Source organism: Ips typographus, linkage group LG16 (assembly GCF_016097725.1).
Source record: "Ips typographus isolate SLU linkage group LG16, UJ_Ityp_2.0, whole genome shotgun sequence".
Taxonomy (NCBI): Eukaryota; Metazoa; Arthropoda; class Insecta; order Coleoptera; family Curculionidae; genus Ips; species Ips typographus.
Window position 1 is genome coordinate 4,474,987 of NC_138437.1, and position 15,479 is coordinate 4,490,465.

Here is a 15,479-nt window from a genome sequence, read left to right on the forward strand (position 1 = left end):
TAATGATGAGGTAAACAGTGCAAAAGTTACGTGGTTGGACATACTAAAACTTTTTAATTCTTCGAATACCGACGTAATTTGATTACGCAGGTAGTCTATATGCATATAAGTTTTTTTATATGTAAATTATACGCATCCAGGTGCATTTAAATATGAAATTCTTAAGCAAAGTACCGGTGAATATTGTTCAATTCGCCGGAAGCACCGAAACGTTAATACATATAGGTAGGTACCAATAAGGTACCTATTGTTAAACAGGAGTGACGACTATTTCCTTTTCGATTTCATTATATACGATCCGACATGTGATAAAGTCATTCTATAGTCAGGACGATATATATGGAATACTTGTCTAACTTGTAATATTAATGATTAAAACCACTTTTATTATGTTTAAACATATTTAATTCATTACATAGCATGCAATGATTGCAACTGCATAGGCATTATGTACGAACCATTGTGATGACACATAGAAATTCAGTAATGTGGAACCACTGAAAGGTCATTAAACCAGATTTCAATTCTAATTACGTAAGTGTATATTTTTTATGTAACTTATTAATTTATTGACATACTTTTTTTACCCTAAAAAACATTTTGTGCACTCACATATGTAATACTACTGCTAATGCGAAGGTATTGTCTGTAAAGATTTCAACTTATCTCTTCAGATAGTAGTAATTTATGTTTTGAACAGATAACCCTTGAGTTTTCATTTGAATATTTATTTCTATGTTAGCATTATTTATTACTTCCAACTCCTATTATTATGCTTCATTTTTATAGCAATTTTCACGCCTTTGAGTAAATTAGTCGAATTCAAAGAATTCCAAAAGAAGCTTAAGGAAAGTTTACTTCAAATTGATGATCGGGTTGATTTGAAACCTGATTTTTAAATGCGATTAGGTCTAATAACGTCATTTACCCGGTGTTAAGACGATGTTTTATTCATTATTGTTATAAACCGTGAGTAATGCAATGAAATGACTGGACAAGAGAAAGAGGAAGTTAAGTTTTATTCAGCAAAAAGCGGTTGGAATCTCTTAACTTGGTTTTTATTCGTTTTTTTGTAGAAAATGAACCGTTTATCCTTACTGAGCGTTAATTTTGATGTAAAAGGTACTCGAGTATTTTCACTCTAAATTCCTAGTTCCTTAGTGGGTATACGACAAGTAGAAATTTAACTGATATGTCCTACTCTTTCATATTGCACCTGTATTACACGGTGGCCTATCAAACTCGTGTGACTTTAACTTTAAATTTTTGCCTGGAAGTAATGCGTAGGAAATTACGAACAAATACACTTTTTGGTTTCTAAGTCAGGTGTATCATAAAAATCAAAATTACTGTTTTTGGCATTAGAAACTATACATAACCGAGTTGAGTATAAAGAGTATCAACATTTTGGCTTGAACACCTTGATACAACCTAAGATTTTGATTTCTTTGTAAAACAGTGACAAATCCTTCATCCCTTTGAGGCTCAGTCCTCAGAAAAACCACATGTAATCCCCAGTACTTTTACAATAAGTAAGGCACTCTGGAAGAAACCCTTACTTCACTTCCAGCATGACAAATTATCCATCCTTGACCGTTTTCTGATACATGTTTTAACCCTTGTGATAACCCACATAGAAAGGTTTAACACAAAGAAGTTTCTCCAAACTTTTAATCTAATCATATTATGTTTCAGATAATTAATTATTTGTTTTTCTGCTCTCTGTAGATAGATACACACAATTTCTTAGTAGTGTCTGTTAAAATATATTTTTTTAAATGTATATTTAATTTGACTCACAATTACAAGCTCATTTAACAGCACGACTACATAGGAATCAGTGTGAAGTACTGAAGTCATTGAAATTATCGTTTCATGGTGGTGAAGGAGCCCTAACACTACCTTAGATGATCTATTATAATAAGTAAAAAACTTTAATCATATTTCTAAAACTCAGAAACCACATCCTTAGAGTAATATAAAAGGTGAAAAATTAAAAAAAAGAGTCAATGTAACATGTTATATAGAAACTCCCCAAAAGAGGAAAATCCAAACTACTTCATCTTTAATGCACCAGCTATCAAATTGGCCGACTAGGCTAAACAGCTAAAGGCCATTAAACCCACAAACAAGTTGAAATGTTCCCATGTACCCAACACGTTATCTCTGTGGTAATTCATAATAGTGATGTTTTTATTTAAGAGGTAAATCTTAAACAACAAAAGCTACTGCAGTGAACACGTATCATTCCAAACTGCTTTGGCTTTCGTTCTTGCTTTACACAATTTTTAGATTGTCCTCACCACCTCATTATTCCTTGCAAATGCTGGGTTCCGATTACCTGCAGCTTGCCAAACTTTATTATCCCAGATTGCAGATCCAACACTTTCACATTTGATTATGTTAATTGCCTGCAAGTCAGTGTTTGATGCAAATATTATATTTATATCAATTTTACATGCTGTGGATTATGCGGTATTAAATCCCTAAACAGTTTGTCTGTACACATAGCTTTATAAGCATACAAATTGAAAATATAATAGATTACTGTATGGTTCTAGTATTGCTTCTTCTATACACTTTATTATCACCTATGGTCTATTTTTTATGAAAAAATTAAGACAATGAAAGTACAACTTACCTACATTGATAGTATTGGTACTAAATAATCTGTTTTACTACATTGTACAAAACACAGACTAGATTGGCAGCATCAGATTTATTCAATAATACCATATTATCAGCAAGATAATCTTTGAAATATGTTAAGTAGACTAAACATCCAAGTGGCATCAATATCAGTGCTAAATTTGACGTTACCGATCTTGTGTAAAAACTGATTATATATGCACTATATTGAATTACCAATGAAGTAGAGTAAGAAATTAGCGAATGAATTATTTTTTCTAGAAAACACAGTACATTTAAATATTGTAATTTTTGCTTAGGTGCCTGCATCCGGATTATTAATTCTTCAGAATAAAAATGGTCAATGAGAATATAATATAGTTTCTCAAGTCGTTGAAAATATATTATAAAATGCTCCCCTAAAATAAGTAGTTTTATTGGACTAAGATGTTCCTGAGTAATTCCCCAAAGAAAGTTAAATAGAAGAAGGGTAAAATTATTATAGAAAAATATGACCGTAATATATAACACAAGACAACTGACTAAAGAAAACTGTAGAACGATATAAGCGTAAATGAGATTAACAGCAATATGTAATAAGATGTACAAACGTGTACAAGTGTCCATGTTAATAAAATATATATAAGTCTGTACAACAATATTATAATCATTTTTCAAGCATTCTAATTTGATATATACAAATATTAGGATTTGTACAGAAATATCTTTAAAACTATTGTTCTACAGTGAAAGTATAAATTTACAAAACGATTCAACAATATTTTATTTAAACAAACTATATGTACAAAAACAGCTGCAAAATTATGGTATGGTGTTACTTTGTAAGAAGAATGATTTAATATAATACATATGATATAAAAACAACGAGCTATAACTACGTAATTTAGTAGTATATTAAATATGAGCATTTTAAAAATCACTTTCCAGAGGTGGAGACTGGTATGCTTTCCTTCTTAACGATGAAAGGTTGTCATTTGACTGGTATTGTTCTGAGGAATTAGAGTCCACTGTAATTCTAGATGCTCTCCTTTCTTCTTCCTCCTTCCTCCTCCTCTTTTTTCTTCTGATTCTGTTCTTTTTCGCTATATCGGAAGTGCTGCCTCTAGAAGCTAAACTGTGGAGACTTCCTGATAAACTAGGATGGGAAGCATCCAATCTGGGAAGTAGCAAAGCTTCGTTGTAAGATGGAGGACTTTGTAGTTCTCTAGGATCTGGAGCGTTCCTGTTTTCTTCTTCTCTACTTTCTCTTTGTCGTTCGTGCATTCTTCGCAAAGCTTCCCGTTCTTCTGCTCGTCGAGCATCTTCTTCTTCTCGGACACGCTTTTCTTGTAAGCTTTTCAGCTTCCTAAGTACCACTAATGCAAATAGTGCTAACACCATTGCTATGACTATTCCTAACGAATAGTACCACATGGTGTCTTTGGTTATACGGTTAGGATACCATTCATCTTCGCAAGCTTGTTCCCATGTTTTACCTGGAATGAACCGAGTTTATAATAACATATTTACACTATGGTAAATTTATAACCTTCAACTTTTTCTGGTGAGGAACACACTAAATAATTCAAGTCATTGGCGGAGTACGCTGTGATCCACTCGAACATCCGCTTTAGCTTCTTGCATTCACATCTCCATGGGTTATCCTTTATAGTGACTTTAAAAGCTCTGGGGAAGTAAGAAGGATCAATAGTGGTAAGAGCGTTACTAGCCAAATTTATCTCTCTCAGATAAAACATCTCCGAAAAAGTCTCATTATTTAGGGTATTTATCCTGCAGTTGCTTAAATTGAGAAGAACAAGACTTTTAGCGATTAGTCCATCCGGGAGTCTAGTAAGGTAATTTCTTGATAAACTTAACGACACCAAGCTGGGCATCATGTAAAGACTGTCTCGCTCCAAACTGGATATCTCACAAAAGCTGGCGATGAGGACCTTAAGAGATTTACTGTTAATGGTGTCAAGTTTACTAATGTAATTATGGGACAGGTTCAAAAAAATCAGAGCAGAATTGTTGCTAAGTAGCCGATCTCCTAGGATGGACAGTTTGTTGTAGGATAAATCTAATGATGTCATCTGAAAATATATTAGTAAATATATTCTACTAAAGCAATTAATGATTTTCTTACCAAGTTCAGTCCTTCAAACGCTAGGTCATTTATGCTTGTAAGAGAATTAGTGGATAAGTTTAAAACTTCTAAACTAACAAAGTTCACAAAAGCTCTTGCAGGAATGGTCTTTAAATAATTTTCAGACAGGTCCAGGTAGACCACTTTTCTCATATATCCACTAGGGACTTTTTCTAGCATGCTGTTAGCCAATTCTAAGTACATAAGACTGTCAGAGTTACATGCAAAACTCCTCAAATTGAGGTTTTTTCGTAAAACTAAACGTTCCAAGCTTGGCATGCCTGCAAACACATTCTCATCTAGGTAGTGCAATCGGGAATCACTTATCTCCACAAGTTTTGTATTTTGTAGCTGGAACTTCTCACTGATGTTCATTATAGGGTTATCAGACAAATACAATTCTTTCAAATTTGCTAATCGATTAAAAACATTAACTGGAATTGACTTCATTGAACAATTCACTAGTCGCAGAACTTCCAAAGATTGGATGAATAAGTGATTGGAATGTCTGGAGAGCGTCCTCAATGGGTTATGTGAAAAATCCAGATACTGTAACTTGGTTGTGGGAAGGAATATGCTAGAGTGGATGTCTTTCCAGTCATGGAATAAGTTGTACGTCAAATCTAACACTTCTAGATTAACCAAGCCCTCCAGGTCCCCAAATTTTAAGGTCGATATTTGGTTATGAGATAAATTCAAATACTTCAATTCTGAGAAGTCTTTCATACCTTCGGGAAGTATTTCGAATTTGTTGAAAGACAAATCCAAATTAATAACCTGAAAGACAGAATGAATGTTTTAATTTTGTTAATAAGTTATAGGAAATTATTAGTAAAAGACAGGTTGTTCTAATGGTATTATTGTTATTATACTACATTTTCCAAGCTTTTTTGAAGCACTCAGTAAAAATATAATAAATTGAAACTAGTATATCTACTAGTATATTCATCCAACATTTTTTGCCATGTCAAATGAAAGAAGTTTTATTGTTTGCTTGGTTGACTCACTCTGTACACAGTTTCCAATTTAATTTCCAGTAGATTTCAGGATTTCCGGAGCAATAAAAGTTACAGTGTCGGTTCAATTGAAACAAAATTTAGTTTTTCAAACAATGTTTCACTAGTTTTCCATAGATTTTATATATTTGAATGATTTTTTTAATTGGAGAGGCAGTAATCATCCCCCTACATTCAGAGTTTAATAATGTTATATCCTACCCCCCCTTACGTATTTATACAGATTCTTTTAATAAAACATACTGTAATAAATAATCTACCATAAACATCATTATACCTAAGCATAAGTATTATTAGTCATTATCAGCGTTACATATATATTTATAACTGTGTACTTATATACTTACATTTACATCAATACCAGTGGGTAAATCCGAAAGGTCTGCGTATTGACAACTAGTGGTCTCATAACTGTCACATTGACATAATTCAGGACACCCATACATTACAGTGTAGCCCCGAACAATGGGAAGCAGCCACAACACCCACAGCATGGTTTTTATGTGTCACTTTGCACAGAGTATAAAATGTTGTACGATTTTCCTGGTTAAACAACGGATGTTGTCCAAACAATACATTGTAAAATTTTAATATTGTGAATTAGCCCTTAATGGGATATGACTAACAAACGCACCAACATAATATTTGTGACCACTTAGGCGGTTCTCCACTAACTATATTGTACCTACATAACTAAATTGGAACTTTTCTATTTGAACAGAAGATGAGATAAGCGACTTTTAGATAAGATGAGGTATAACGCATAGAAATTAAACAAGTCATAAGGCGGCATAACATACAACTTGATCCGACGGATTTTGTTCATAGATATGGTCGTTAATTATGTTGTCATGATACATTATAGGAAAATTCAAACTTCCCGCGCAAGTTTTATTTCCTTTCTTTGAGATATTTATAGAGCCAAATGTATGCAACATCGTATACTGAATGAAACACAAAATATGTTTACTTTACAATATGTTAGCATAACCGTATTATTCAAAATTCCTGTAAAACAGCGCAAACTTGGCATTTTAATTCTAATTCTTTTGTAAAAAAACGCAAAAGCGGTCGAGATACAAAAAAAAAATTAAAAAGTATTTAAATTTAAGAAGAAATTGCAGAAAATTATCTTTATACTTTAGTGGCCAACCACAAGACATTTAAAAAATGTTTCTCAGAATTTTGAATATTTTTTGATCAAAATGTTTGTGAATAAATACTTTTTACATTAAATTTGAAGCATTGCTCTCAAATTTCTGGTTCTGGTTACAATGGCCAAAACCTCAAATTTATAATTTTTCAGCAGTGACATGAAACTATCAAATGCTTGTATAACCATAAATTGCATTACAAGTTGTATTTATAGCTTCATAGAGTTAAATTTGACAGTTGTGACGGTAAGTATAAAAGTGTTTCTTAACCTCAGAACTGACAAATTTGGCACCATGGAGCTGTAAACACAACTTAAAGTGCATTTCCTCGATGAAACACATCTATTTGGCATTAAGTAAGAAAAGTATAACAGTGTTCCTAACGCTAGAACTGTCAAATTTTGCTTCATGGAGCTGTGAATACCACTTACAGTGTGGTTATTTCAGAAAACAATTTTTGCGCAGGATAAAAACTGTTTCTGTGCTCCTGACGTTTTATCAATTTAATTTTGGGACAACTGGTATATTGAAGGTATAGTGGGATTTTCAACAAGTGGAAGAGAGAATAAAACACAAATACAGAAAAAAAATATATTAATTAAAGCATTGGCCTTACGGCAAACAAAACGAACAGAAAATGAACTTAAATAAAAATATCACAGCAAAAAAATCACTTTGAAGGTTTCAATATGGAAAAGAAATTATGTAACGTTTGCTGGTTCGATTTATTGGGTTTTCCCAGACCCACTCTTTTACAAGAACCAACTTTTCTCTGCTTTGTTTCAGGCTTGTTATTAGGCTTTTTCTGAAAATTAATGTTTTTGTAATATTAATTTCTATTTTTTTTTATAAAACTTACTTCATCAACATATGTAGTGATAAACACAACTTCTTCTTCGTCTTTGATTTCTTCCAAAATTACTTCAGGTTCAAACTTATTATAAGTGATTTCTGAAGATCTTTTTTTCTTTCTTGGTGGTTCCTGAGTATTCTCACAAGACTGCAATACAGAAGTAGTGACAGTTGATTCTTCTTCTTTTAGTGTGGATGTTTCACAAACAGTTTCTTCACTTTGGCTTGGAGGTGTAACAGATGTTTCTGAGGAGAAAAATCTACTCTTTACTACTGAACTTCCATCCACAAGGGTTTTTGGAAATTTGCTAAGTTTCTTCTTCATGAAGGGGTTCTTAGGAAGAACTGGAGATACTTTATTTTCAGGTACTGGTTCTTCTTTTACTTCCACTTCTTCAGGAAGCACTACCTGAGGAGATGTATATTTAGTCAGATCTTCATGAATTTGACGGTCTTCTTCAATGGCTTCTATTTCTTGATTAATTTTGCAGGTTTCAATTTTTTTCTGTTCTTGACTGAGAAACTCCTTCAACATGGACTTTTGCATTTTCTTTTGTTCTTTAGTTGAGATTCTTTTCTTGCATATACCAGACCAAATGCTGTATTCATGAAGCTACAAATTACAGCATATTTTTATTTAAAAAAATTATTTTTTAATGGTGTATTACATACATCAGATTCAAATGGATCCCAATCATCACATTGTTCTAAATTCAAAGGGTTCACATTTCCAATAGCCACTTGGAAAGCTTGTTCATTATCAAATATTTCACCAGCATTAACAAGATACTCTGGATTTGTACCAGTAACGTCAGGGTCATTTAAATAGACTAGTTTTTTCTTGTAAGGGTCAAAAACAACTTGATGAAGGAAAGTAGCATTGGCTATTAGGACTTTTCTTTTGTAATCTTCAGTGATATCAAGGTGATTCATATTCAAATATCTGGGTATTCTATTTAGAAACTAAAAAATAACATTTTACAGCAAACTTTTAATTTATACCAACAACAACAAACAGGAGTAATAACACAAAGCAAACTCTATAATGTCCTGAGAATTGAAAGTAAAAACTAAAAATTACTTACAATTTCTGGGTTGGTTTCTGCAGTGAGTTTCATAAATTTTTCAGCTTTCTTCAAGCCTATACCAGAAAGGCTACTGACATAATCACAACCAGACAATATACACATAAAACGGAACTTGTCAAAAGTAAATTGGTCAGGTCTCATTTTCATGGCAGAACATAGTTTGTCAGCTTCAACAAGACGCCCTGCGCCCGTAAAATCCAATTTATATAGTACCTTCTTGCATCCAAACAGAACCAAGTCAGAGTCTTCAGTTACTACACATTCAGCTACACCCTTAATGTTAAAGAAAGCTAATTGGGCATCAGATTCATAGGGTGCTACTATGCAGTCTACTTTCAGCTTTCTACACTCTACTATAAAGTTATGAGCCATTTTTGGAGTAATATCAATACATTGCTTTAAAAAAGATCTAGCTTCTTCATTTTTTCCCAAGTTGAGCAGTTCAGCTGCTCTTTGTCGAGCTTTCTTTCGAGACGCACGTCGTTTGGCTTCAGTCTCAGCTTTTGCTGGGAGATGTCTCCCATCAAACACCATTATAACATGTAAACCATGTGAGAGAAGCATTTTTACATAATTCATACAGAATCTTAAATAAGCTGTGGTTTCTTCACCTCTGGCTAGTTGTTCAGCACAGGAATTAGCCCCTCTATGTAAAATGCAGTAAGAATCAACTGCTATAGTCCCACCATTAAATTCAGATAGATGGCAAGGCCTGGTGGCTTCTGCCATGTAGGGCAAGAGACCTGTTATACCCATAGTTATTTCGAGGGTTTCTGCTAAAAAAATCACATTAACTTGAATCAATCACAACACATGACAATGCAGAAGTAATTTAACTTGAAATTAATCAAACATTTCTGTTATATTAGTTGTTTAAACATCACTTTAAAATGTACTAAATTCCCTCCAAATTTTGTTTATTGATATGATGACACTTAAGTGAGGTTAGAATGTTAGATATTCAATGCTTCTTCTTTTTTGCTTTAACAGTAAAGAAGAACAGTGATTTGCCACTTCAAGGCGCTTTCAAAAACAAGCGCATCCACCATACATCAAGATTTTTGTATTGGTAAGATATTGCAACTGAAAAAATAAAATATGTGATATGCTATGTAATTAAAAGGCATTTTAACTACTTGGGATTATAAATTGGTTAGTGCGGAACCGATTTTCAGCTTTGTCGGCTGTCCAGAAATTATTTTTTTTCCTTATACCAGAGACCTTATGCCTTATACCTAGTTTTCCATCATTTTGGTTATAAAAAAGTCCTTGGTGCTTTTCAAAAATTTAGTCCTTGACTCATATTTGACTGTTATCCGTAAATGGTTAAAGATTAATAATGATATAAGTAAATAAATGCAGTTTTTACTTTAAATGATTCCTACAATATTTTGACCTTGTTTTCCTAACATTATATGGCCGTTCTATTAATCAGCTCACTGGTTTCCCGTGAGTGGCGCCATCTCTTCGGCACCCCTTAAATGCGTACATTACATACATAACCTCACTTTCTGTTTTGTTTTTATGTTGACAAAAATTATTCTAATTATTTTTGTTATTTGGGCTTTTAATTGTTATATAAATACATGCATTTAGTTATTAATACAAATAGTCACTGTTTTGAGCTAATTAATATATAATGTTTGTTGTTTTTTGGGTTATAGTTCTTTTTATCCAAAAATATCAGAAATTAAAAAAAAATTTAAACAAAACCAAAATAGCTTTTTGTAATAACAGTTTTATTATTGTCAACAAACAACCGGATTTAAAAATTAATAGTAATTGCAAATATGAGGTATTTAATTCTGTTTTTAAACCTGTAAGATATTTATGGAAACTTATGTTTCAGGAAACAGCCCAAACTTTTCTGAAACTACATTTTCCAGATCTAGTTAATGAGAAGCTTTATCACCAGTTTTATTTTCCTCATCGTTTAGATTATGCTACTAGTGGCTTGTTGTGTATTCCAAAAACAAAACTATCTTGCACAGAGATTTCTAAAGCCTTGTCAGATCAAAGGACTCAAAAGTATTATATAGCCTTAGTCAGAGGAATAGTTTCTTTTCATATACTGGATGTAAACATTCCAATTGGTAAGTTGATTTGCCATAAAGAGATTAGTAAAGTTAAAAGTATAAATTAAAGGAAGCAGCAAATCAAACCATGTCTTATATACTACAAAACCATGATTTCTGCTTCTTTTACAAACAGCCCTTGATTTGATATAATGTAAAATAGGAAATGACTCTCGAGAGCCAGACATACAAAAAATGTGCACTACACAAGATGGTGACAATTGCATAAAGAGCCGAAAATCCCAAACAGTATTCACAGTTATGGAAGAAGGAGTATTAAATGATGGTTATCCTGCCACAAAACTATTATGCCGTCCACTAACAGGTAGGAGACATCAAATAAGGGTGCACTGCTCTTATTTAGGACATAGTATAGTTGGTGACTATACTTACAGTAACAGAAAGGATGTGAAACCTGCTAGAATGTATTTACATGCAATCAGGTGAGTTTTTTTGAAGTTATGTACCTATTGATTACACCTTAATATGCGTCAATTCACAGGTTAGTACTCCCAAATGTTATGGATGCCTTTGATGTGTCAACTAATGATCCTTTTTGTGATATTAAAGACTGGACCAGCCTTAAAGTTATTCAAAGTTTAAATACAGCATATAAGACTTTAGATGATTATGTTAATAATTTGTATGTGAGAGTGGAAAGAATAAATTTGTAGCCTAAATCCTTTTATTTCAAATTCATTACATTACATCACAGGTAAATTACAAAAAGTATTTAACATTGATGAAAATAAATGATTATTTATAGTAATGAAAAAATAGTTATTTTGGTATTGCTGCATACTTATTAATAATATAAATAAATCAGCAATAATATGCTACATTTGTGTCTGTTGTTTTTTTTATTGAATTATAAATGAGTAGCAAAGTTAAAGTTTGCAATTCTAGTAGAGAAAGGTCTTATAAATGAGTCAAATTTAATGTTAATGATTATTTAGAATACTCTTCCTGCAGTACAGTTCTATTTAAATAACTTTTACTAATCTACTAGACACCATATATGCAGGAGAGTGATTTTTACCTTTTAAATCACTTTGTCAGTCACTTTTTGTGTGTTTGTTTTAAGTCTCCTGTTACAAATTCAATTTGATTGTATCTTTCATCATTGTTGCAATTTTTATAATTGTTGCTGCCTTGATACTGAGCAGGTTTGCTACCATCTCTTGGTACAACTGGAAAGCAACACCATAGTATAAAAGCAACAAAAGCTACAATGGTGCCTACAAGCAGGATTATGTCTTCATAAGTCTGAAAAGTATATTTAACAAAGTACAAGTGAAGTAGTTAACAAAAATAGGTACTTACAGACTCACTCCCCCAAAAAACGTTTATAAATACCCACCCCAACTCTTCGATTGGGCGTAATATTTCATTCACTATAGGGTGAAATGGGGAGTCTTCGTTCATAATGTGGTTTATTGTAGTCGGAAGCTTGAAAAAATTCGTAACATTTTTGATTTTCAAGTTTTTAACCTCATATTTTGAAGCCACTCTGCGGTAACAGGTGACTACTCAGTCGTTAAAAGGGTAGTAAGAATCACTTGGGGTTGTAAAATTGATTTCTGACTGAGCTGCACTCCATCTGTTGTTGGATTGCCCTTTTTCAAGAACAATTTTATTGATTTATTCTACAGAGTTGTAAGAGTTTACACTTGCCTTTCAAAGAGGGGTTTAACTGGTTTGAAATGAGTGAACCTCTGGAATTTTATTATCATATAACACTAATGACACTACTCTACCTGTTATTTAAAGTCTATATTTGTGCTTTCAATTTTAAGTTAATTTTCTCCAAAATTGGCTTACTTAAGTGGATTCTATTAAGATCACTCTAAATTGACAATCTCATGATGATGTTACTATTGGACGTTCATTAATTACATTAGGTACGCAATTAACCATCAAAACAGAGGTCACATAATTGGGTTACATGCTATACAGGGTGGTCTAACAAATCTTTGAGAAGGGTTAGAGGTGTGAATAATATTTCACACAAACAATAGTGATAATTCTAGTTTTTTTACTAATTACAATAAAAAAAACAGACAGAAAAACCTTTTTTGTTACTGACTGCCCTCAGTGAGTCTCTTATTGGTGTTTTCTGTACTCTAACTAGTGTCCCCAAAATGAAAAACACAATAAAAATGTGTTTATTTTTCTTCTTCAGTGTTGGATATATTCACAGGGTATAAATCTTTGATCGAACCACCTTCTGTTTTGGTCAGGGCGGTTTTCTGAGTTACCTATAGTAGGTTTTTTCCGCACTCTACCAGTACCACCAAGTCGCTAAAGTTTAAACATGGTTTAAATATTTTGAACGTTAGTGATTACATTAAAAGGGTGTGAAAAATTAAGCCACTTTGTAGCTTCGCCAGGGAGGTGTCCTAAAGTTCGTAAAACCCCCGGGTACTTTAAAGTTGTTTTGACAGTTGTCGGTAGTTAGTAAGTTTTTAGGGTGTAAGAATTTACCCCTTAGTGGAGCAATTTTCTAATATTGTCAGGGAGGTTTTCTGAAGTCCTGGAAATCCCCTGGTACCAAAAATTACAAGAGTTTAAAAGTTTTGCAATTTGGTGGTACTAGTAAGAGATTCTTAGAACTTCAGGAAACCTCCCTAATGAAATCAGAAAGTGCAGGTTAATTTTTTTCTCTAATAAGATTTAAACTTTTTCAATTTGGTAGTACTAAGTAGGGTGTGGCAAAGGTACCAAGGCATTCTTAGGACTTCAGGAGACCTTCCTAATGAAATCAGAAAGTGGCTTTCACTTAGGGTTACCTACACTCCTATAATCAATAACAATCAAGATTATTAATTATGTTTAGTAAGTTTAGTAAACTTTGGTAGTTCGGTGGTACTGGTAGGGTGCCGGAAAAGGTTCTATGGTACCAAGAGATTCTTAGAACATCAGCAAACTTCTATAATGAAATTACAAAGTGGCTTCACTTAGGGTTAATTTTCTACATTCCTTAAGTGCAATCAATAACAATTAAAAACAAGTGTAGCTTTTGCAAATTTGTTGTACTAGCAAAAAGATTCTATGGTACCAAGGCATTGTTAGGACCTCAGGACACGTGTCTAACGAAATCAGAAAGTGCCTCCACTAAGGATTCATTTTCTATACCCCTAAATATGATAATCAGACACTATCGAAATAATGAAACCGAATTTTTAACTGAACTCGTACAAGATGTAGTTCGAATGCAACTAAAAGGTTATTTTATATTTAGATATTGGTTCTATAAGAACCAGAAGAACAGTGTTGTAAAAATTAACTTAAAAGATTTTTGGACTTTCTATTGTACTTTTTATCGCAGAGTCTAATTATCATTCCATTCCTGATGGCTGTTCTACTAAGATTCTACATTGAGTATGCGGAAGAAGCTGGTTTAGCTAAGAAGAGGTTGATGGCATTTTTCTTTTACTGCTGTTTCACTGTTCAGAATAAATTATATTTACTAAGACAACCTCTACACTGTTTCCATTTAAGCGTTGTTTGTGTGCCGACAAGCTTAAAACTAGTTAAAACCCACTAATGGTAGCACACCACTTAATATCCCGGTTATAAATACGGGCAATTTTGGAGTGTAATAGACTTGAAATAGCCATTTCCCTGAAAATTGACAATTACGTCATTCATGCTGATATTAGTAAACCACAAACCACGAAGCATAATAACCGGTTCTGCGTTAGTTTGGTGAAAATGTGCCAAGATTTGAAATTAATTCTGTAGCGTCACCTCAGGAGAGACAAACGCTCTTACCCTTCTTCAAAATATATAGGCCCTTTGTCATTGTCGGAGAGAAAACTCGCTTCTTAACGCTCTAGCTTGTAATTGCTAGTGTGAACGTAAAAAACCCTTGATGTTTCATGCCCTTCTGGCTTTTGCCTAATTAGGGAGAGGCTACTTGTCATTTTGTGTGTGCTCAAAGGGTTTTTCCCTCAACATTTTCTAAAAAAAAACCGTATTTTGAGTGTCCTGATCGTTCTTTTCAAAGCAACGCTGTTCCAATTCGGCGGTTTTAAAAAATGTTCTACAAACATTGCAATTTATTAGGCAATCCTTTGGAGAAGCATCCAGATTTTGCTCCGCCACTTTGTATAGTGAACAAAACGAAGCCACGCAAATTTATCACTAGACAATCCAACCACACAATAGATTTTCGGGATTTGTTTAGCTGATTTGGAGAAATGGCTAGTGCATTACCAAAGTCGATATACAAGACATCTGCTGGACTTTATACAAATGAGGGTAATCCATTATACAGCTTTAAGGGGTGCAGATGCGGTAATCGCAAGGAATAGAATCTGGGCTAATGAATTTCAATGAGGACCGTTTCCAGACTTAAAAAGTTCAATCAGTGCCTTTGAAGTTACTGTTTAAGAAAAAGCTTTCAATTCTATTGAAAATTTGTGTAAATTGCCCTAAATTAAAAACAAATTGTCCATATTTATTTATTTTTGCTCTAATATAACAGAGCTTTCATTCTCCAACTCAACAACTCATAG

The 15,479-nt window shown here is 33.0% G+C and overlaps 3 protein-coding genes across 3 annotated transcripts in view; 1 reads left to right on the top strand and 2 right to left on the bottom strand.

Moving 5' to 3' along the window:
- LOC145738957 (GTP-binding protein 2) overlaps positions 1–2,749 on the bottom strand; it is a 64,640-nt gene extending 61,891 nt beyond the window's left edge. The window contains exon 1 of the mRNA XM_081994170.1: positions 2,642–2,749. The gene's annotated coding sequence lies outside the window, so the exon portion shown is untranslated. The remainder of the gene's footprint in view (positions 1–2,641) is intronic.
- A 638-nt stretch (positions 2,750–3,387) lies between these two features.
- On the bottom strand, positions 3,388–9,818 carry LOC145738877 (uncharacterized). The gene is made up of 8 exons (XM_081993993.1): positions 8,882–9,818; positions 8,469–8,759; positions 7,804–8,409; positions 7,619–7,749; positions 6,138–6,291; positions 4,775–5,551; positions 4,178–4,721; positions 3,388–4,124 (listed from the first exon to the last, which is right to left on the bottom strand). Exons 1-8 carry the CDS (start codon positions 9,638–9,640, stop codon positions 3,559–3,561), a joined length of 3,828 nt encoding a protein of 1,275 aa, XP_081850119.1. The 5' UTR covers positions 9,641–9,818; the 3' UTR covers positions 3,388–3,558.
- A 580-nt stretch (positions 9,819–10,398) lies between these two features.
- LOC145738961 (RNA pseudouridylate synthase domain-containing protein 1-like) lies at positions 10,399–11,639 on the top strand. The gene is made up of 4 exons (XM_081994175.1): positions 10,399–10,679; positions 10,734–10,977; positions 11,123–11,402; positions 11,462–11,639. Exons 1-4 carry the CDS (start codon positions 10,524–10,526, stop codon positions 11,631–11,633), a joined length of 852 nt encoding a protein of 283 aa, XP_081850301.1. The 5' UTR covers positions 10,399–10,523; the 3' UTR covers positions 11,634–11,639.
- Positions 11,640–15,479: the final 3,840 nt, after the last annotated feature.

Bases quoted from the DNA above. Each gene is read 5' to 3' on its own strand.
- LOC145738877 (XM_081993993.1), bottom strand. From the start codon at position 9,640: ATGGGTATAACAGGTCTCTTGCCCTACATGGCAGAAGCCACCAGGCCT. The intron at 8,410-8,468 runs GTATGTAATACA...TGTAATTTGTAG, and splicing joins GGGATCCATTTGAATCTGAT to CTTCATGAATACAGCATTTG. The intron at 6,292-7,618 runs GTGATTTTTTTG...AAAGTGACACAT, and splicing joins TCCATATTGAAACCTTCAAA to AAAAACCATGCTGTGGGTGT.
- LOC145738961 (XM_081994175.1), top strand. From the start codon at position 10,524: ATGTTTGTTGTTTTTTGGGTTATAGTTCTTTTTATCCAAAAATATCAG. The intron at 10,680-10,733 runs GTATTTAATTCT...CTTATGTTTCAG, and splicing joins ATAGTAATTGCAAATATGAG to GAAACAGCCCAAACTTTTCT. The intron at 11,403-11,461 runs GTGAGTTTTTTT...GTCAATTCACAG, and splicing joins ATGTATTTACATGCAATCAG to GTTAGTACTCCCAAATGTTA.